Source organism: Saccopteryx leptura, chromosome 4 (genome assembly GCF_036850995.1).
Source record: "Saccopteryx leptura isolate mSacLep1 chromosome 4, mSacLep1_pri_phased_curated, whole genome shotgun sequence".
Taxonomy (NCBI): domain Eukaryota; kingdom Metazoa; phylum Chordata; class Mammalia; order Chiroptera; family Emballonuridae; genus Saccopteryx; species Saccopteryx leptura.
In genome coordinates, this window is record NC_089506.1 from 27,733,554 (window position 1) to 27,756,801 (window position 23,248).

General features: G+C 41.5%; 1 protein-coding gene across 6 annotated transcripts in view; it reads left to right on the top strand.

Annotated features, from left to right (window-relative positions):
* UNC5D (unc-5 netrin receptor D) overlaps positions 1-23,248 on the top strand; it is a 524,296-nt gene that overhangs the window by 469,127 nt on the left and 31,921 nt on the right. For all 6 annotated transcript variants that reach the window (XM_066380315.1, XM_066380316.1, XM_066380317.1 and 3 more), the window contains 3 exons: positions 9,176-9,344; positions 10,910-11,137; positions 19,580-19,729. In XM_066380315.1, the coding sequence (XP_066236412.1) occupies positions 9,176-9,344; positions 10,910-11,137; positions 19,580-19,729 (547 nt within the window). The remainder of the gene's footprint in view (positions 1-9,175; positions 9,345-10,909; positions 11,138-19,579; positions 19,730-23,248) is intronic.

The following is a 23,248-nucleotide window of genomic DNA, read 5'->3' on the forward strand; positions in this document are numbered from 1 at the left end:
TTCCCGATTGTGCAGGTGAGCCCATGTCAGGGTCTGCGTCAGAGAAAGGCAGGAGTATCAGAGGCGGACACCGAGATCTGAGGATGCTAGACTGCCGGCTCATGGGAGACGGGGGCTCCAGCCAAAGAACGCAGGCCGCCTCTAGAAGCTGGGAGAGACGAAGAAGTGGATTTTCCTGCAGAGCCCTGATGACACCTCTAAACTAGGTTAGTGAGACTACTGACCTGCAGAACCGTAGGTAACGCATTTGTGTTAAGTCAGGAAGTCTGTGTTGCAGCATTAAGAGGAAACTAACACGTGACTGTTCTGAGCTCCTAGACACCTCAGTGCCCTCCTTTCCTATGGCTCTCTCCAGGGTCTATGAATGCAGGCTTAACAACTCATGCCAACGTTTTACCTTAAAAATTCTAGGTTTGGCCCTGGCCGGTTGGCTCAGCGGTAGAGCGTCGGCCTAGCGTGCGGAGGACCCGGGTTCGATTCCCGGCCAGGGCACATAGGAGAAGCGCCCATTTGCTTCTCCACCCCTCCGCCGCGCCTTCCTCTCTGTCTCTCTCTTCCCCTCCCGCAGCCAAGGCTCCATTGGAGCAAAGATGGCCCGGGCGCTGGGCATGGCTCTGTGGCCTCTGCCTCAGGCGCTAGAGTGGCTCTGGTCGCAATATGGCGATGCCCAGGATGGGCAGAGCATCGCCCCCTGGGGGGCAGAGCACCGCCCCTGGTGGGCGTGCCGGGTGGATCCCGGTCGGGCGCATGCGGGAGTCTGTCTGACTGTCTCTCCCTGTTTCCAGCTTCAGAAAAATGAAAAAAAAAAAAAAAAAAAAAAAAAAAAAAAAAAAAAATTCTAGGTTTGGAGATTATGTCCCAGGGAACATCTGCTCTTTCCACTGCTTAACCGCACCCCCGAACCCACAGCCAGCAACACTACAAGACAGGGGCTTCTAATCCCAGCTCTGTCCCAGGGAGGTGTGACTGACCGTGCCACCCCACCCCGCGCCATGCCGTCGGTCTCCTCAGCTGAACAGCGCTGTTGGGCCAGGTGACTGCTCGCCCCTTTCCCCACCTGGGAGGGAGTGATCCTAGGCAATGGGACTAGGGGTTCCTCTAGAGAAGGCTGTTTTCCCCATTCAAAACGTAAATGAATCAACAGCCTAGTGGGTATGAAAACTGCCGCCGCATGCCACGCAGAGCACCCTCTCCCTCTCCCCTTACTGTTTGTACCTTGACGTACTTTTTTTTTTTTTTTTTCTGAAGCTGGAAACGGGGAGAGACAGTCAGACAGACTCCCGCATGCTCCCGACCGGGATCCACCCTGCACGCCCACCAGGGGCAACGCTCTGCCCACCAGGGGGCGATGCTCTGCCGTGACCAGAGCCACTCTGTCGCCTGGGGCAGAGGCCAAGGAGCCATCCCCAGCGCCCGGGCCATCTTTGCTCAATGGAGCCTTGGCTGCGGGAGGGGAAGAGAGAGACAGAGAGGAAGGAGGGGGTGGGGGTGGAGAAGCAAATGGGCGCTTCTCCTATGTGCCCTGGCCGGGAATCGAACCCGGGTCCCCCGCACGCCAGGCCGACGCTCTACCGACCTTGACGTTCTTTGAGCGAGCAGTCACTCCACTTCTGGTGAGCAGGCTGCCCGAGAGCCTGACGCTGCATGGAAGATGAGGCTTACGTCTTGGAGCTGGTGCTGTATACATGATTTGTGATTCCTGTAGTATATTAATTGGGAAACACCCTGTGACTGTGTGTAAACGGAAGCCATCTAACATAGGCAAGCAGCTTCATCTCCCAGTGCCCTGCTGCTCACATGCTGGCAGATCCGGGTCCTCGCTCGTGTGTATGTACTTCCTCCCCGGCCTCCGTGCCCTTGGGACCATCTCCCTGCCTGTGACCCTGGTTCAGATCAGCCCCGGTGGCTGGCCCAGATCTTGAAACGCTTTAAGAGTAGAACCATTGGCTTCTGTCCTCAGCGGCTGCCCTTGTTGCTTTGCAGTCCATGGTTCCAGCAGCTCCTTTTCCAGCCCCAACTAATGGAGTACAGGGATGGACAGAGAGGTTTACAATCGGGAGTACGAAAAACTGAGTTTCTTCTTGAATTATTTTTATTATTGTATTATTTTCCATAGGAACAACTGTACACCTGCTCTTGCCCACCCCAGTCTAGTAGCTTGATGAGCTGTAACATGATTTCCAGTTACCGCTAATCGCCCCCCCCCCCCAACCTGACATCCTTGCCTGTTAATATACATACTACTCAGAGAAAAGGGCTGCAGGAACAGTCCCTTGAGCAGCTGAATTTTCAATCACAGTACCATCATCCAAGACCTTGATGTTGAGCATTTTAAACTTAACCAATATCCATATTTCGCTTCATAAACCTACCTTGTTTGTATGTGACAGACCACCAAGTCCCCACTCCATGACGTGTTGCTTTGAATATTTTCTCAACAACTACACAGCTTTTCTCAAATGTTAATGCCAGGGCTACCTGGCATGTAGGGAATCCAAGTAAAAAGAGTAAGTTTCTGGACCCAATGGGGAAGTAATCAGAATTTCCTTGGTAGCATCCAGAAATATAATTTTATTCAAGCTGCCCAAACAATTCTGAACCATTTAAGAAGAGATGATAAAGAGATTTTTGTCCAGCTTTACTCTTTTTTCCTCTGTTCTGCTGCTGATTTCCGATTCTCCCTTTCCAGGAGTCTATTTTCCTAAGTCATACGTAGAAGTTAGAGAATGGAAACCCTTGGGAGACCTAGTCACGATGTCGGGGTTGACTAGTAGCCAACCTGGCTTTAAAGGGCCCTCTCTCCAGGAGAGTCTGTGATGTCATTTTCCTGGGTCTGATCTGAGAGCTAGGAGGTGAGATAGCCTTCTGAATCAATTAAGAACAACAGAAATAATAAACCCCAAACCTTAATTTTTATCCACAGCAATAAGTAGCACCCTAGGTCAACATAAGGGGGTTTTAATGAAAAGAGAAGAAGAGAATTATATTAGTTAAAATTATGTATCTTCTTGGGTAGAAAACTATAGGAAGACTGGAGCTGCCTTGCTTTCTGAGCTTTAATTTTAAGACTAAGCACAGGTTCCTTCTATCTGTCTTTTATGTCTATTCCATTAAAATATGATTTAATTATGTATCGACCCAGGGTCTGGAATAGTAAAACTATCATTACTCTCCTGCCTGAATTCCTGAGTGATACTCTGAGTAAAGGTGATCAAACCTACATTAATCTATAATATAGACCATAAGGAGGCAGGGAGGGAACAATAATTACCAGGCGCAGCATGGCAGACAACAGCAATAATGAAAATCTCATCTCAAAATACGGAGCTGCTTGTTTTGAAGAGGGTGACACATTACCAATCTAGAATCAGGTCAAAAAAAAAAATATTGAAAGCAAAAGCAAAACCTGCACCAATATACCTCCAGACCTGCTGGGGTTAGCAGTTGCTGTCCTGTCCCTGACCATCACCAGCACGACCTTCTGGTGGCACTGGTGTGGGAGCAGGTGCCACAGAATGTTTGTGATTATGTTGTGAGGTTTGGACCATCTATCTCGCCACAACCCAGTGTAGCACCTCTCTCACCCTTTATGATACATTTTATACAGTAGTCGGTGACCCTGCCAATTTTAGTGTACAAATTCTGGAAAAATTCTCCCTGGCCTCTATTCTCATTCATTTAGTTATTTTAAAAACTGTTGTTGTTGTTGTTGTTGTTTAATTTTGACACAATTTCAACCTTAAAAATTGCAGGAGTAGTATAAAGAATTTCCAGCCATCCCAGATCCAGATTCAAAGATAATAACATTTTACTACTATTTCTATATTCTCTATGTGTGTGTATATACACAAATAAAATATATGTGCATACACACAGACATATTTTTTTAACCATTGTGAACAAGATGTCCTTTTGCCCCTAAATACTTCAGTGCATATATCCTAAAAATAGAAACCCTCTTACCTAACGACAGTACTATGATCAAAGTCAAGAAATTAACATGAACATAAAACTAGCATCTACTCCACAGACTTCATTTACGTTTCACCAGTTATCCGAATAGTGTCCCTTACAGCAAGTGAAAGTCTAAGTCCATTCAATGCATTCTACTGTCATGGGTCTCCAGTCTCCTTTACTTCAGAACAGTTCCTAAGGCTGTCACAATTTCATGACACTGAAGGTTTTTAAGAGGGTAGATCACTTATTTTGCAGATTATCCCTCAGTGTGGGCTTGTCTGATATTGCCTTAAAATTAGATACAGGTTGTGTATTATTGGCGGAATGTTATGGAAGTGATGCTGGGTTCTTTGCACTGTGTCATATCAGGAGGTGTATTCTGCTGACTCATCCTACTACTGGCATTGTCAACTTTGGTAATGGGTTAGGTCAGGGGTCCCCAAACTTTTTACACAGGGGGCCAGTTCACTGTCCCTCAGACCGTTGGAAGGCCAGACTATAAAAAAAACTATGAACAAATCCCTATGCACACTGCACATATCTTATTTTAAAGTAAAAAAACAAAATGAGAACAAATACAATATTTAAAATAAAGTACAAGTAAATTTAAATCAACAAACTGACCAGTATTTCAATGGGAACTATGCTCCTCTCACCGACCACCAATGAAAGAGGTGCCCCTTCCGGAAGTGCTGTGGAGGCCAGATAAATGGCCTCAGGGGGCCACATGTGGCCCACGGGCCGTAGTTTGGGGATCCCTAGGTTAGGTGGTGCCTGCCAAGAGTCCCCACTATAAAGTAATATTTTCCCATTTGTAATTAATTTCAAAAATACTTTGAAGTCATGTAAATAGTTCTTTGTTGTTTTGCATACTTGAACCGAGTAGATTAGCATCCATTCATAATTCTTGACTGCGCCAAGTGTTAATACGGTTGCTTGCCAAATGATGACTTTCTGCATGTATTAGTAGGCTTTCTATTGCACGGGAGAGTTGTCCCTTCTCATGCATTCATTCATAGCCATATAGTTAATGGGTTCTTATGTTATTCAATGGATTGTTAGCCTTTAGTACTATGGTTTGCTTTTGATGCTCAAAATTTTCCAGATTTGATCAGTAGGAACCACCTTATGCTCCTATGTCCTTTCCAACAAATATATTTTAGTGCTTACAACCAGCATGTAATTGGCACTGCAGATACAGCAATGAACAAAACAGAAAAAGAGTGTATTCTGGCCCCATCAAGCTTACATTCTAGTTCGTGGAAGGCCAAAAAATGTAAACCAATGGTAGAGTGCATTAAAGGTCAATAAGAGTTGTGCAGAAAAAGAGAAGGCCAAGATTCGGTAGGGCATGTTGTGACTGCGTTGCGGAGGCTTTGTCAGGGAACACTTCATTAGTACGTGTCATTTGAGCCAAGACCTGACGGGCATGGGGGAGCTGACGGTGGGGATGTGGAGGAAAACTCTTCTAGGCAGACTAAGCCGCTGGAACAGCTGGAACAGCTGGAATTCCTTGAGGCAGGAGCAAATTGACATTTTAGTGGGACTCCTCTGGTTGCTGAGTTGAGCTCAGATGGGGACGTAAGGATCAAAAAGTATTGACGGGCTGCCTTAATTTCCTATAGTGTGCATCTCTATGGTACTGGAAATTTGTCAAAGCATGTGTTGATATAATGACAATTTATTGAATAAATTAGCCATTCAGGGAAGCACGCACAGTTCCCATAGAAAAGACTCATGAAAAGGCAGGAGGGATGGGAGTTTGGGGTTGAGGAAGCAGAAGCTTCACTTAACAAGCATATGCTAGGTACTTTCTATGTTTCTTTTAACTCTCACAACACCCTCAGAATAGGTATTGTTTTGCACAGGAGGAAAGTGAGGCACAGAAAGGCCTGGGCTTTCCCTTCTGCTGCACTGCCTGGTTTTAATGGCAGACAAAAGGTGAGACAAGGGATGATGCCACGACAAACACAGTGAGGGCACAAGGACGTTCTTTTTAGCCCACTGCTATGTTCTCTGCAGCTGCGCTTCTTCGCCAGGTTTCCCTTTCTGCTAACCAAAGAACACCAGCGATGCAGGTCCACCTGTCTTACCAGATCAGCAGGTGCAATGCTCCTGTGCACCCTCTCCCACCATGTGTGCTCTGCGTCCAAGCTGCAGGGCTACCGGTTACCCCCAGATCCCTCAGCTGCTCTGTGTGAGCAGGAATTTGAATTCACAACCATGTTTCCATACAGTTGCTCAGCAAGCCAAAGCCACCTGGTTACACAGACCTGATTCTTAAATTATTGCTCTTTTCCTATCAATTAGCTTTTAGAAATATGCACAGCGCATATATATATATGTATATATATATGTATATATATACGTATATATATATACATATATATATACATATATATATATATAGAGAGAGAGAGAGAGAGAGAATACCATGAAAAAGAAAAAAGATACACAGCAGAAGTCCCATGCAACCAGTCTTTCCAATCTGTGGTGTGTGATGCCCTGGAGTGCTTCATGGAGTGCTTCATGTTACGGTCCTGGAATCAGTGCTATTATTTTTTCACAGTCATTATGAGCTCACAGCAATTTTAGAATACTGTGTCACTTTTTTTCTAGCAGGAGCACAGCCACTTCCTTGTCATGTACTATATAATGTGGGAAAACTTAAATGCCACCCAGGCTTTCCTTATGAATCTTCATTTGTGCCCAGGCCCAATTAAAAGCATCTGTCCCCATTTCTCTGTCCCCAAAGGCCCTAAGTCTGTAGCCATGGCTACACTCAGTCTGTGCTTCCCCCCTACCTTTCCTTGGGATGTCACGAGAGCCAGCAACTCCACCAGAAACCTCCTACTGGTAACAGAAGAGGAAAGCGCATCTGGTTGCAGAGACATTTAGGGCTACTTTGCTGCCACTGCCTTGATTGACTTCTCTGTGACCTTCTGCTGTTAACACCTGCCTCCCCCAGGTGTGTGAAGAGCTTTAATTAATATTTGTAAATCTCCCTGACTGCCACAGATAAAAGTTAGCAGAAAAGGGCACATTTTTATTAATCATGTAGGGGGGGCGGGAAATGGAGAGACTTAAGTTTCGCTCCTTCACCAGGGAGAAACCTGCACCCAGACACTGTTCTTCACAGTGGGAGGATTAGGCATAAATCTTGATTGACTTCCTTTGCACTTATGGAAATGCCCAGGCCTGCTTAATGCAGAGCTCCCGTTCCGCGCAGCGCCCGCGCCTGGCTCTGTGCCGCCTGTGACTCCTAACGCTGTTTAAGTTATTACCGCAAGGAGCCTTGCTACTCATGAGTGTGAGAGTTCATCTAATTAGCTGATTTCAGTTCATTTGGCATTAAATAATTCCCCAAATTCCCATATGTTTGAACAATATGTTCAACAAGGGGAATGATTCTCTGAAAGCAATTAAATAGTTCTTTTAGGAGAGCTTGTCATCGGTCACTCATAAGCATCTCTGCTATTCCTGCCTGTGATGAATGCAGGCTTCAATTACAGGGAACGCGCTTAACCCTCCCGAACGGCTGCTGGCAGGCATCCACTCACCGGCTGCCGCTTCATGCTGGTTATAGCTCACACTGGCATTTTAATTTTTTTTTTTCCAAACCTCAAGTATGTTATTGTTCGAGGCTGCTTCTAGAGCATTTGTTATTGCTAATATGCCACTTTCCATTCCCACCCCACGGCTTGCCTGCCTTGCTCACAGGTAAATGTAGACATGTGGTCAGTTACCCTGCGCTTTGCTTGTATAGCAAGAATCGTCAGCTTCGGACAATGGTTGCCCATGTGGAAGATTGAATTTTTTGAAGTCATCTCCAGTGTTTCTTGGGGAGGAAGGGAGGTCGTGTGATACATTCAGGCCTGTTTTGGTGCAGTAGATAAAAGGTGTTTCTGTTCAATTATACGCTTTGGCTTTCGTTACAGCAGCAAATTAGGGATAATGAACTAGAGGGGGACCATGACTAACCTGAGCGAGCACAAGCCCTGTCAACAAAAGCAAGTCAGAAATTAATAACACGTTAGATGTACTCATAGAAAAACTGTCTATACAAGATCACAGAAAAGATGGAGTCCGTTAATATTCATTTTCATCTTTGTTTTGCTCCAAAAGGTTGTTTTGATCAGGGATGACATATTTAAATGGCCTTTCTAGGTCGGGTAAGAGAAAGTGTGGCTAATACCAATCCCAGCTCTTGCGTAGCTTTGTTCATCTGAGAGCCTAAATTACTTTATTGGCTATCTTCTGTATCACTCAATCTCTTACAAGGGAAAATCCATCAAAATAAATAAAACAGCTGTTCAAAAACACATTGGCTGTTGGGGGAAAATGAGTAAGCTTTTGGGGTCTCCTCATTGACTACTGTCTTATAAAGTAACCCCCCCTTACTGTTTGGTGACAGAACATGGAAGAAGGAGAAATTCACTAAAGGTAATATTATTTCCCTTTGATTAAACTTCAGTTTCTTTTATGTTTCATGACTCTGCATTCCTATTGTAAATAATTCCCAATACAGAAAAATCTGAATACCAGTTTTGGATAGAATAATTTCAAATTTAGATAAAAATAAAAAAATAGATGAAAGATATATTTATGCATTATGCACATTTATAATGAACTGTTTACTGTACTACCGCTATATAACCCATGTGTTTGTGCATTGGCAGAAAATCAATGTTTTCAAAACCAGAAGGGACATCCTCAATTCAAGGGTGTTTGAAGTATTGCTTTGTTTCATAATAATTTGTCTTCTTGCTTACTAACATTAAAAATTTTTGCAGAATATATTCAAAGAAAGGACACTGATGGGTAAGATTACCAAATCAGTAATTTCTATAATATTCTTGGCTTGGATCTTTGATAACGTTATCAACAAGAATAAGAACTCAGCAGCTGGTGTGTGACACACCAGCCACATCTTTCCTTTCTTCTGTTCTGCCCTTTATTTCCAAAGCAGCATTTGTCATTCTGCTTGTCAAAACCTAGATGTGAAATCTAGGCTGAAGCTCAGTCTTGTGGATTAAAGCTTCAGGATTAATGGCTGCAAACCAGACCAGCCCTCTGCCTATGTGATGCTAACCACAAGGAATCCTGGGAAAGGACTGTGCTCAGCCTAAAGAAAACCCCTGTCTATAACTAAATTGCCATTCAGATATGCCCCCTCCTTGACATGCTTCTCTCTTTTTATCCTTTCCCAACCGTCAAGCCTCCAGTCCGATGGATCTGAGGTGCTCCTGAGTCCTGAAGTCACCTGTGGTCCCCCCGACATGATTGTCACCACCCCCTTTGCACTGACCATACCACATTGTGCGGACGTCAGTGCTGAGCACTGGAATATCCATTTAAAGAAGAGAACACAGCAGGGCACGTGGGAGGTGAGACCCTGTTCTTCCTTTTTAAAAAGTAGGACTTGGGTTTCACCCGTGGGATGGATTTTACTTCGCTCTCTTAACACCAAGAGTGAGCAGTGAAATTTGTGAGCATTTTCTGGCTTTTCAGAGGGTCAGTGTCATGTGTTGTATTCCAGGACAATGGAAAAGAAAGATGAGAGAATCCTGAGCATTTTTGTTTGGTTTTAGGATGCAGTTGTCATTACCCACACAGACAGGAATCCTTATGTACCCGACTTGGGTACATAAAACTTGGTCACTATATCTGTTTTTGTCATCGTAGGGATTATAAAGGATTATATAAATAGGGATTATATAAAATCATTGTATCTTTTATCATTATAGGGATTATCTGTGTTTAGTATTCAGGAATGCAGTAGGTGCTAAATATATTTCAGTGACTTAATGAAGGCACTGAAAATTATTCTTAGCGTTTGTTTCCCTGTGGATATGAGCGCGTGTAAAAGAGCTACAGCACAGAGAACAGAAGAGGCAGGAAAAGAAAGTGAGGAAACATGAGACACGGGTAACAATAAGAGAGACAGCTGAAAGATCGCAGCGGAATTGCTGTTTTAAGTGAAACCTCTGATTTGTCCGTCTGATAGCTATTCCTTCTATGTCTGTCTGAAGTCAGTTTGCATGAAAGCAGGTGAATTATCTTGTTGGAATGCAATGACCTGTTCCATCCTAGCTCTGGGATCGAACCTCCCAGGAGGTGTTTTCTAGTAAGAGGGAAATCACATTTCCCTATGAGAAGGAAAATGCCAGTTGCTACAGTGAATTACATTTACTGTGCCCACCTGTATCTTTAAACTAGTCTGTATTCTTCGTCGAAGATGCATTCTGCTGTTTATTCTGTCCTCATGAACCAGAGGCCAATTTTATGGGATCTGAAGTTCCCTGGGTTTCCTAACTGGGCCAGGTTTTCGTCTCTTTTTCATTATGTTTTGCTTTGCCTGGATTTTCACTACTTGGGTTTCTCATCTCAGCACTTGCTCACAATCTTTTACATCCAGGTGGTGTTATATTTATGCTCTAGCACACCAGCCGCACATACCTAACTTCTTATCAGGGAGAGTGAAATATTCTTAGTACATCTTATCCAAGCCATTTACTTAATGGTTCCTCGTGAATGATTTGGTGAAATGAGGGAGGATAAAATATTTGAAAAAATACATATATTACCTTCAGGATATTGAAAGACATGTTCAGAAATAGACCTTTTTGAAAACATAACTGTTTGCTTATTGATGTTAATGTTTAAGAATACTTTTTTAATTCAGTGTTGAACAAATTAACCAAAAATAAGGGAACTTTGAAACTGCTGTTTGTTATAACCTATTAAGTAGAATTCCAGCACAGATAGTACCATTTCTTGAGTTTCTGATGTAAGCAATTATTGTTATAGAACATTTAACATAAAAAAAATTAAGGCAATGAAAATATTCTGAAGAAAATGTTTGTTTGCTTATGTCTTTGGAAAATAATTGTTAAATCAAATTACATCTTATTTCCAAACTGAGAGAATTTAACATACCTTTTCCCAACAGGAAGTGATGTCAGTAGAGGATGAATCCACATCCTGTTACTGCCTTTTGGACCCCTTTGCATGTCATGTGCTCCTAGACAGCTTTGGGACGTACGCCCTCACTGGAGAACCAATCACAGACTGTGCCGTGAAGCAACTCAAGGTGGCAGTGTTTGGCTGCATGTCCTGTAACTCTCTGGATTACAACTTGAGAGTCTACTGTGTGGACAATACCCCTTGTGCATTTCAGGTCAGCCCTGTCTCTATAATTCTTTTGGTGTCATGAAAGCATGGGGTTTCCTAAAGATCAGTATCAACAGGGAATTCTATTGCTGAAGGTCTAGGAAATGAACCACAGCACTGGCTTGATGGGGATAACTATCTCAAAGCAAGAGCTGTTTACCGTATGTCCAACAAGGCTCTTGGGTACTTGGCAGTCACAAACAGAGAAGGGTTAAATCATTGCACGTCAAGAACACTGTGTGCTAAATTATAAAACTGACTAGATATGTAGTCGGGGTTCAGAAAACAAGACCAGTTCAATAGAGGAATTGGAGGAGAGCTTTTGAGAACTCTTCGTGAACCTAATGGACAGATGAGATTTAGAAGCAAAGGAGAAAGGGATACCATGTCAAGAAAGGAGAACGGCAGGTGCTTCAGACACAAGAGCTAGCTGATGTGCAGAGGGCAGTGAGAAAATTGTTTTGAATCAACTGAAGGTTGTAGTTATAGAACAACAATTATAAATCATACCTCTCAGCAGGCAGTCATCTTGTATCCTGGACACAGAGTCTATTAATTATTAGGGCTACTAGGGCAGAGATAGTTCAAGGTTCCTTTCCATTTTTGGTACTTTTAATCATGTAAGATTTATTTTCAATTAGCTACTCACAAAGAGTGTGGGTTTATTAATAGCAGCAAGGATCGCACAGAAGCGCCCGGGTAAGCTTTGCCCATGTATAAATAGTAGCGCTCTCCTGACACCCTTCATCCCGGATCCCTGCTATTCCAGCCCTGGATCATTAAGTCCATTATGCAGAGCATTTCTTCAGTAACTAGCTTTTAAGACACTGAACTGGAAAACTCAGGTTTACCAAGAGAAGAGATACAACAACCTGATACCCGACCCTGAGCCAGTCAAGATGACACCGTGCCAACCTATATATTTCCAGACCTCCCTGACTGTCCCTTAGGTAGCACAGGTCATTTTGAAGGGCACACTTAATATGTGGCTGCCCCTTTTTACACAGGGGTGCCATCTTGCAGTATAAAGAACGTCAGTGTGAGTAGTTACACCCCATCCTGTGACTGGCATTCTATATGCTCCCTCTGCTCTCGCCACCGCTACTAAAAGGATTTCCTCCAGGATAAAACACATCAGACTTTCAGGGATCAAAAACAAGCATGCCCTGAAAGTGTTACTATCACTTAACGATTATAAAGCGCACCATGACTCAAGCTAGAGGCTGAGTAACTCAGCCAGATTGTGAGGGCTGAGTAAACTGAAGGAAACGTGGAGAGCCATGGGGCCTCTCCAGTCTTCTGGCTCTCATGGGCAGCCCACTGCCGCCTGGCGAGATGACGGGCTCTGGTCATCACAGCTGCCTCGGAAGTCTGCCTTCGTAACCAATTTGCAATTTTCTTTGAGTAATGGTCTCACTGCTGTTGTATATACCACTGGGTTAAACATTTGCCCAAAGAGTTCATTCTAATAGCCTTTCCTGATAATCTGTTTTTATTCCTGTTGATTGCTACCAGATTCTACAACGGCTCAACTGTTCACAGATGAATGTGAACGAGGCCCTAAACATAGCTTTTCCAACCACTATCCGTTCCTGTGGGTAATATACTCTTCTTAGTCACTGCTAGGGAAAATGGTATCCTCCTTCTAAATTGAAGCTAAGTACCTACATTTCATCCTTTAGAGATGTTTCTTAAAATGTTTTAATTTTGCTCTCGAGAAATGTTTTTCAGCAGAAATACCTTTGACCTCATTTGTCATCATCTGTTTACCTCCAGCACGTCTTTCCTCTCCTGGTATGTCAGCTAAAGCTGACTTTAAAGTTGGGTTCAGCTGCTCTTGTAATTGACAGGATGTATGTGACAGCTGTCATGAGCAGCAGAGGACCTACGAAGAACCCTGAGGGTTCTGAGAGAGCATTAAGCCTTGATTGCATAACTTTTCTGACCTGCAGAAAGATTAAAACATAACATGTAACTATTTTACTTCCTCGTCATAGTCCCTGGGTTTTGTTTCTAAAAGGACTGCTTTCTGGCTCTCTACCTTGCTAAGTGAATATGTTCAGGCCCTTTTATACAGGTCCATGTAAAACATCTTAATATCCCAAATCATCTAGGTCTTATTTTTCATGACTTCATATGTAGTATTTAGAGGGAAGTAGTATACAAGGGTGGGCAAAAGTGGTATTACAGTCTCTTCTTGAATTATTATTTATTAATTATTGTATTATTTTTCCATGCACACCCCCATTTGAACTGCTAAGACTTCACATACTAATATGACCTTCCACAACTTGGATGGTGTGAGTTGAAAATATTGTATACAGTGGTGACTCATTTTCTATAACTCTGACATAACCCTGACTTCTTCATCAAAATTAATATGTGGTTTTGTATGATATATTTCTACAGAAATTACCTATCCAGGAACTTGTCTCAGTTTTCACTGTAATGAAAATGTCTGCTATGATCTGGAAACAATACAGGTGTCATTGTACAGGCATGTATTTATTGTGGTGCATTTTTTATATCTCAAAGAAACAATAACAATTGTGCACCCAACTAGAGCTATGCTCTTAACCAAGAAAGAAGCCTGCTTAATGTGCATGGTTTCATCTTTCATTTCATTCATAGCTCACTGGGAAATTTGGGCCCATAAACCTTAAAAGCACACTTTTTACTGGAAAAAGAACAGTTTCCAGACCCAACTTTCCTGTCCTCTTAGAACTGGGTGAGACCTGGCAATATAAAGGTTCCACCCAAATACAGATAAATATTCCTGTAGAGGATTTTAGTCATGAAACAGAAACGTTCTCCGTGTTCAGCCGTGTCCCCCTTCCCCAGACCTCCTGCAGGCGAGCTCCTCATCTTACCTCTCATTTACTCTGGGGATATTTTATCTGAATCATAGCAGCAGTTTCTTTGAATGACAAAAACAAATCTCAAACACTTTGGCAAAAAAACAATTAAATTAGTTCCAGATTCCTTTTCAAAGATCTGTTCTGATCAATACACCTAAAAAGACAGCAGTGAAAATTCCATCAGTTCAGGTATGTTCTTTAAAAATAAAAATGCCATCTGCCTGAAGGTGAGAAGAGGCTGAGAAAGACCAGATGACCTCTTGTCCTTCCCGCTGCTGTGTTTCTGTAATAATTAGAGCTGCCATTGAATGTTTGTGTGCTTGACATCACCTCCTTTGATGAAAGGTAGGAGAATGGTGATATATTTTCAAAGCAGTAACATTTTAAGAACTAGGTTTTTATAGTGTTCACTCTCTCTCTCTCTCTCTCTCTCTCTCACACACACACACACACACACACACACACACACACACACACACACATGCACGCATGCACCTCAAACAAACCTGGGCATAGAGAAAGCAAGGAATTAAGCACTTGCCCTATCTCAGAAAGAAAAATAAAATAACAACTAGTTTTTTTCTCCGCTGTTCCCAGCACTCCTATTCAGCACCTCTCGGTACTCATTACTTACTTGGCATTAATGTGGATTTAGAATCTAATTTCAAAGGATTTCCTCCAGATGTAGTTCTTGTATTTATCAATAATGCAACCTTGGGAAATATTGTTCACGTAAAGCATTTAAAGGAAAACACCACAGCGACATAATTTTTCTGTGTGTGTGTGCGCGCGCTTAAGTTCAGTTTTGTCTCATAAATATGTAAATGTGGCCTGCCTGAACCACACCTGAATTTTACTGCCTGTCTCATTAAATCAACATAAAGAGCACAGTGAGGCACAGAGCACAAGTTTCTTGGCCACAACTCCTAGAACTAGATGACTAGCAACCCCCCATGTGAAATGAGGAAGTAGGGAGACTAGAACAAACCACCAATCAGAGCTTTTAGCTATATTTTATATACAAGAAACCAGCCAGACTCTATTTCCTAGTTTAATCAATGCAGATATACATTTGACAATGGATCTAACAGAAGATCCTTGTTATATAGGAAGCAAATAAGGAAAAACAAATGACTCTCAAACCTCACCTGTGAGTGACTCAGAACTAGCTCAGAAGGGTGGTTTCTATCATTGATTTCCAAACCCAGCCAGGCATCAGGATCACCTGAGAAGCATTTAAAAATCCAGATGTCCAGGCCCAACCCCTGAGAAGAATACAGTAAGTTAGGGGCATACCTGGTAATTCTGTGTTAGGTAACAATTTATTCTATGTGGAGAACGTTTTAAAGCTTATGCTTGGGCATCTATCTATTTAATTCTAAAACCACTTGTGCCTTTACAAATATATAAACACAATAATTAGTTCAATATTGGGCTTCTTGATTTTAATAATTAATTGTTACAAATAACCGTAATTACTTAACATTTTGTGTATGATTATGAGACACTGTTAATTGTATATAGCGGGTTCAATACGTGGTAAGCTACAAAAAGAAAAAGTAAATCATCATATTAAATTTGGAGCCATATAGCAGAAAAATTTAAAGGTACCGTTTTCTTTTGTGATACTTATAAGTATATATTTATTTTGTTTAATTGCTAATATTCTCTACTCCGCATTTCAGGGACTACTTGGTATATATACTAAGGGCCAGTCAGACTGACAGATATCTTTACCTATATCTATACGTATTGTATATCTTGCACCAATGAAAAATTAATAGCATTGATTTTCTTTATTTTTTAAAAAAAAATCAAGCATAGTATAGGAAAATGCAGAAACATCTAGTAGAACAATACTAAATAATGAACAACTTGCCCTGTTCTAGTCTTAGCTTGGTCACTAACCATGTGACTGTAGACAAGTAACTTTCTTGAGGGTACAGGGGTCTACATGTTTTCACCTATAAATAAGGTACTCAGTGATTGAAAACTTGCTGAAGTTCCCTTCTGGTGTGATGATTCCATGTAGTTTCTAAGTATTAAAATAGCCTAGGCCTGCCCTGTGGCTCAGTTGGTTAGAGCGTCATCCAGACATGCCCAGACATGCCAAGGTTGCGGGCTTGATTTCTTAGTCAGGGCACATACAAGAATCAACCAGTGACGGCATGAGTGAGTGAAACAGAAGATCTCTCCTCTAAGTAATGCTCAGCCTCAAAGAACTAATTTTAACTCCTGCCCTCATTTCTTTGTGCATTCAGGAACATTAGATTTAAAGAAAAGCAGTATACTATAGAAAGCCTGGTCAAATATACTTAGAGGTATCAACAGTGTTGTTCCTCTGTGGCTTAAGTATGGTTTTAATAGGCATATTTTCTATTTGTACTTGTTTCTAACTTTGCACTGCAGAAAGAGGTTAGTATATATATAAGGTCTACCAGAAAGTTCTGTCCGTTTCTATCACAACAAGTTTCGACACGTAAGCATATGTTTATTTGGCGCATGTGTGCCTCTCTATTTTTCTCACTTAATGTATACATACTGATGTAGTAAATTAACTAAAACAAAGTTGATTCACATTAGTCTTATGTGTGAAGCGATAGTGTACCCATGGCTACTGATAAAGTTCATTTACGCCGCTGTAATTTTTATGAATTTCAACAAGGAAGAAATGCTACAGAAGCATGTCTGTTGCATCCACCATATTCCCTGGACTTAGCACCCTCTGACTATCACTTGTTTTTGTCCTTACAAAATTTTTTGAAGGGCAAAAAATTCAAAAATGAAGAAGATATCAAACAAGCACTGGTTCAATTTTTCGCATCAAAAGATAAAACATTATTCAAAAATGGGATATACAAATTGCCCTCATGCTGGCAAGAAATCATTAATAATAATGGCAATTATATTATTTAATAAAGTTTATTGATGGTAAGAAAAATTTGTATTTTGTTTTATTCCAAAAGCGAACAGAACTTTCCGGTAGACCTTATATTATCACGGCAATTATTTTGCTTAACTATGAATAGACTCAATTAAGGGACCAAGGCCTAAAAAAATAACTTGCCTAAAACCATTCAGAACCGAGATTAGAATCTGGTCCCCATTTTGGTTTATAAGATTAGTTAGTGCTCTTTAGAAGTACAGGTGGCCCCCAGAAGATTCGTTTGCACCTTAAATCCTGAGCAGCATTACTCTAAAACACAAGTCCCAAGCAGAGCAAGCAAGAATAAATGACCTTGTCTCTCCCTACATTGTCATCCTATCCAGCCACCCACTTCCCACCCTAACCTTCTATTCCGGCTCCGTCTGGCCACCGTGCCCTTGCGCATACCCTGCTCAGTGTCTGGGTGGCACTCTCCTCTCCTTCTCCCGTGGCTAGACCCTCTTTTACTTTAAAGTTCAGCTCAAATGTGAATTCCTCTTTGAATTCCCTGACTCCTTTCCTGGCCTCTCCTCCCATCTGGGTTTGGCACCCTTTGTCTGGGCTAAACTTCCCAGGCACACATACGTTTTACTACTCTCACACAGTACGGTAATCATAAGCCAACTGTTCTGACACTCCCGCTAGACTGTGAGCTCCTTGGTGGCAGGGAGAGTTTCATTTCTGTACCCAAAGCCTGGCTCAAGCATAGTTCCAGTGGACACGCATTAACCTCAAAAGAAGAACCCAGGGACCAGCATCTGAAAGAGACCTAAAGTCAGCATTTGAAATCAATTTCCTTTTCTCCCCACCTTGCCACTTTCTTTCCATTGTCTGAGGTCCCCTCCAGATACTTTGCTGGCCTCCATGTTGTTCTGTCCAATTCTTAGATCCACAACATTATGAATCACTTAACACAGCATGGTTAGATACCGTAAGTATTAACCACATGTGGGGATTTAAATAAACTAAAATGAAAAATTCAATTTCTTAGTCACTCAGCTACTTTCTTTCTTTTTTATTTATTAATTTGAATGGGGTGACATTAATAAATCAGGGTACATATGTTCAGAGAAAACATCTCCAGGTTATTTTGACATTTAATTATGTTGCATACCCATTACCCAAAGTCAAATTGTCTTCCCTCACCTTCTATCTGGTTTTCTTTGTGCCCCTCCCCTCCCCCCTCTCTTCCCTCCCCCCCATAACCACCACACTCTTGTCCATGTCTCTTAGTCTCGATTTTATGTCCCACCTATGTATGGAATCATACAGTTCTTAGTTTTTTCTGATTTACTGATTTCACTCCGTATAATGTTATCAAGATCCATCCTTGTTGGATCAGCTACTTTCTAAGCGCTTAACGCCACTGTGGCTAGTGAACACCGCATTGGATAGAGAACATTGCCACCATCACAGAGTTCAGCTGAAGGGCCCCAAGAAACAGCCGCCCACTAGCAAGACCAAAGAGCTGGAGAAAACGACATTGGATTGAATCATTTAGTTCTCAGAAAAGGTGCTAGCAACGTGTTTATATGTACACCAGGGACTAAAGCGGGGCAGCTGCTGCTTTGTCAGCAATGTTTTTATTCATGTTATTTTACACATAAACAAGAGGTAGAGAGCTCTAAAAGGTGTTTTACAAACTGATAATTGAAATGTACATTTATAATTAAAATCTATTTATACTGTATTTATTTATAAACGTATTTGTCTGACTTATTACTATCGTTTTTAGAATGTGGAAAGAGTATAGGACATAATTAAGGGATTTTAGTTTTCTTATTTATCCTTGCTCTGCAAGAAAATTTTAACTTAATTAATGGTGGTTGATAAAAATAAATTTAGGGAGGTCTCTTATTGCTAGAAACACTAAAAACCTCACCCCCACAGTAGTTTAAGATTTTTACGGAATTCATATCTGTTATTTCACTTGCCCTACCATCTCGCCAATGTTTCTGAACAACACGAATTGGGAACCAGTTAAATGGTTTACTCAATAGGAGGTATGTGTATTTCATTTGCATAAGATACAATGATTTTCTAATGAAAGATGCAGGAGTATTTATCTCAGGAATTTGGTTTTCTTTTATCTAAGCTAAAACTGGCTTGATAACTTATGTTTTTCTTGGCCTTTGGTGTCATAACTTTTATGAACATTATTAGTAAAAACCAACATGATATGTGCCCTCTGTAACATCTCTTCTGAGCCAGAGAATGAATACGGATAATGCCTATGTTAGTGACAAAGAAATGAACCAGAGAGGAGGGGCTGTTTCTGCCTTTATTGCAAAATGTGACAAAATGTCCGGTTAGGTACAAAAGCCCTCCTATTATGGTCATATCAGAATGAATTCATACAATTGTGGAAATTCAGTGGTGTTAAAATTTGCCTGGGGCAATGGAGATCTTAAGAAAGGCACAATGTGTTTGAAAGCCTAGGCAACATAGTAATAAAGAACTGCTTCTTCCTGCCCAAATCCTGCTACTTAGAAGCTTTTGGTCCTCTGTCATGACCCGGCACGAGTGTGGAGGTGAAAGAGGACAGCATTCATTGCGCTGTTTGTCTGTGTCTGGGAGATACATGTAGTGAGCACCCGCATCTGTGGGGAGGAGACATGGAGAGACTTGGATACTCACTGTCCTGCCTCTTCCCCCCGTCCTGCAGGAGGTGGTTTCGGATGAAAGGCATCAAGGTGGACAGCTACTGGAAGAACCAAAGTTGCTGCATTTCAAAGGGAATACCTTCAGTCTTCAGATCTCTGTCCTCGACATCCCCCCGTTCCTCTGGAGAATTAAACCATTCACCGCATGCCAGGTACTGGCCAGATGGGTTTTTAACAGAAAAAGCTTTGCTTGAAGCAGCGAGCATGTCACAGACCTTGGTGAGGGAACTCTTGCCTTTCCTCCTCTTTTAAAAGTATGGATTAAATCTCAAAACTGTCATAGAAATGTAAGTTTGGGCTATACACAGGGAATTAAATATATTGTCATGAATCCACAGGTTTCTAACACGTGGGAAAAAAAGGCGCTTCCATGTTAGGTAATGTGACATTTCCCCGCTCTCCCGTTCAAATTGCTGCTCGATACAGGTGGAAGGTGGCAGTTTAATAGCTTAGAGCAATTATTGTTGGTTGGTTTTTTTATTAAAATCAGGTAATTATGTGATATTGTTTTAATTATGTTTAGTAATTAAAAAACTAGAGGTCAGTGAGGAATCTTTTAAGGGTGATATTGGGTTGTAGAGAGCTACGCTGGCAGGTGGGAATAAGACAGTTATGTCCTGAATATATGGATGGCTTGCTCTCAAATGAATTGGACAAGAGGTGGAAAAGAAATTATAAATTGAGAGGCAAAGAAAGGCTATTGCCTCTTAGGACTCTTATAAATATATAGAGATACATGTATATTATTGTCTCTATAACTCTATATCAGAGAATTTTTGTTAATTGCAACATGACTTCATCTCCTTGGATACCTTTGAGGGAACTGGAGTCATTTCTTAGCATAAAAAAAAAAATCTCTGATCTCTGAATGCTATGAAATTCTCAGTAAATTTTGTCAACATTAGCAGCCAACTGGTCTACCATGGTTTCTTAAGCCAGATTTATCAGTGCTTCAAGTGACAAGACATTCCCTTAAGTCTGGAAAAGCTTCTGGTGACTCATATTGATCTGGAATCATGGAAGACTTTCAAATTTCTTCATTCTGCATCAACATAACCTGCAGAGCCTTATAGGTTTTTTTAAAAACTTTTTCATTTCTGTGGCATTTATTAAAAAAGAACAAAGAAACTTGCACAAGGTATCAATATATGAGCTTGTCAGAACCGGAACAAGCTAAATCACACAGAGAAAAACCTTGGCTGCACCATAAAAGCTAAGAAAAAAGAAAAAGTTGAACTGCCAACCCTCATAGCTCCTAAAATTCAGAATTTTCTAATTGGACAAGGCCTTATGTTCCTACTTACTTTTCAGACTTCTCATTACCACGAGTCTTGCTGCTCTAAGTACAGTTTCAGTGCATTCAAAGGAACGATAACATCTCTCACAGCCCTGAACAAATTCTTTTGGGGGAGCACATGCAGCATATTTCCTCATGGAAGGAAGTATTCTATGAATGGCTGAATTGTTTAGGATGTTCTAGACCAGTGTTTCTGTTTCCCAGAGAGCAGCATTCAAAGTTTCTAGCCCAAATTGAACATCAGGGTATTATTATTAAAACAAGTACTAACGGTCATGTAAATTCCTCTGTATTAATCTTTACGGGTTTAAGAATGTCACTTCACTGGATTTAATGCAAGTGACTCAGTCCAAAGTAACTATTAAATTTAACTCTTAGAGATAAAACATCGGGTGAAAGATCCATAACCTTTTCAGCAGCACTTGAACATGAAGTGCCTGCCAACCTCAGAGGATGCCACAGGGCCAGGCAAAGCCAAAGGGCACTGGCTTAACAGCAGACCCAACAAGCTTTATTGCTGGGATGAGTTGGATTGCATGGATGTTGTGAACATGTATAAATATTTGTCTTCTGTAATTGAGCATAATTTGAAAGAGTCTTGGGAGGCTGAGAAACAATTTAATTTTCTCTGTACCAGGAGGCCTGCCACTGCGTTCTCATTTCCACTTCATTTTTCTTACCCACAAATGGCTTTCTGCTTTATTCCTCCTATCTCTCCACAACTGCTACCACTTGCCCCTGTCATCACTGAAATTCCCCCAACTCGTGTGAATACATACCGTGCTTGTCATTTTAATGGCCATGCAGTGTTTGCTCCGGGCATTTGGGTATAAGCACTTGGGGGAAGGTTTGTGTTCCGCCTGCTTGGACCAGGTGTGCTGACATTCTGGGTGTGGAGAAGAGAGAGTGGCTTTTCATCAGGGATTAGTGGACGGGAACTATCAGCTCCTGCACAACAGATAACAGCACGACTGTTCATGACGTCCTTTACGGGCAGTGGTGGGATTCAAATAATTTAACAACCGGTTCTCTGCCCTAATGACTGTTTTAAGTATAAGAAAGCAATATGCTGAAGGGTAGTTTATTATTTCATGCGTTTAATACTTAAATAAGAACAATTAAAGAGGTACACAAAACTAGATTATGTTATAAGGAAGAGTTTTAAAATATTAAGGAAAAATATAAAATAATACCTGACAAAAAACAGTAAATTTATTTATGATATTTCCACATTGCTTCTTGATTGGCATCCTCACTTCCTACTGAAGTAAGAAACGTGAGGGAATTAAAATGTAGTATTTCATCAAAGGTATAATGAGTTTTATAAAATGAATAAATAAATATCACAAGCATAATTCCATCAAATTTTTTTCACCTGTGGATAGAATGAACATTACTTACAGGCACTTAGAATGTGCTGTTGCAAAGATGCACATTAAAAAAGAGTAAGGAATGTAAATTTGTAATTTCCACATTGGGCGGATGCCCAGGCGCCTACCTTAGAGAGAACCCTGATTACAAGTGCCATTTTAATAGCTGGTTTGCTGAACTCAACAAAAAAGATTAGGTATCTGTTCTGCCAAACCGATGTGAACCGGCTAAATCCCACCACTGTTTATGGGTCTGTCCTGCAATTGGTAAGTCTCCCTGTCATCTTGTTATCTTCCAACCTAGTACCTGAAAGACCTCTGGTAATCCTTATCTTTTTCCTCTCTCCCTTTCTCTAACTGCAAATCAGAAATCTGAGGGTCAACATAGTCCAATTAATACCCAAGGGCTTTTCTCCTAAGAAACATTCCTGTTTTCTTCTGGAGAATGTGAAATGTCCCAAGAAGGTACATACCTAGGAGGTACCTAGTGCATAGAATATTTGCTCCATCAGATACCAACCAACCACACAAGAAATTTGTTTTCCAACGCTGTGAGTTCAAGGTTGTGTCCAGAACTAAGGGGTGAGAGCCTGTGTAGAAGAGGACCAACTAGATTTTTAAGTCCTGTTGGCTGAGGTTCTGAAGGGTTTCACTTTATGGGATACTTTGCCACAGCCCTATTGCTTTTGAAGCCAGGTGTGAGAGGCAAGGAAAGGCTTTGTGGGTTCTTAGATCTGGTTGCTCTACACACAGCAACACAGCAACACTGACTCAAGGAAAAAATGAGGCCCACAATGCTAGTCCTCCCAAATCAACAATTAACTATTCCTCCTTTGTCTCAGGCTTTTTAAGACTCTCCTACAGTTAGGGTTATGCTATAGTCTCCTCCACAGATTAAGAAACCCGCCTCTAGGTGGTAAATAGCTCTGCTCTCGATAGGTTACTGGAACCTACGTGCCACTTAATTATGGTTTCACTTATTCCTCACTGACTGTGGAGTGGAG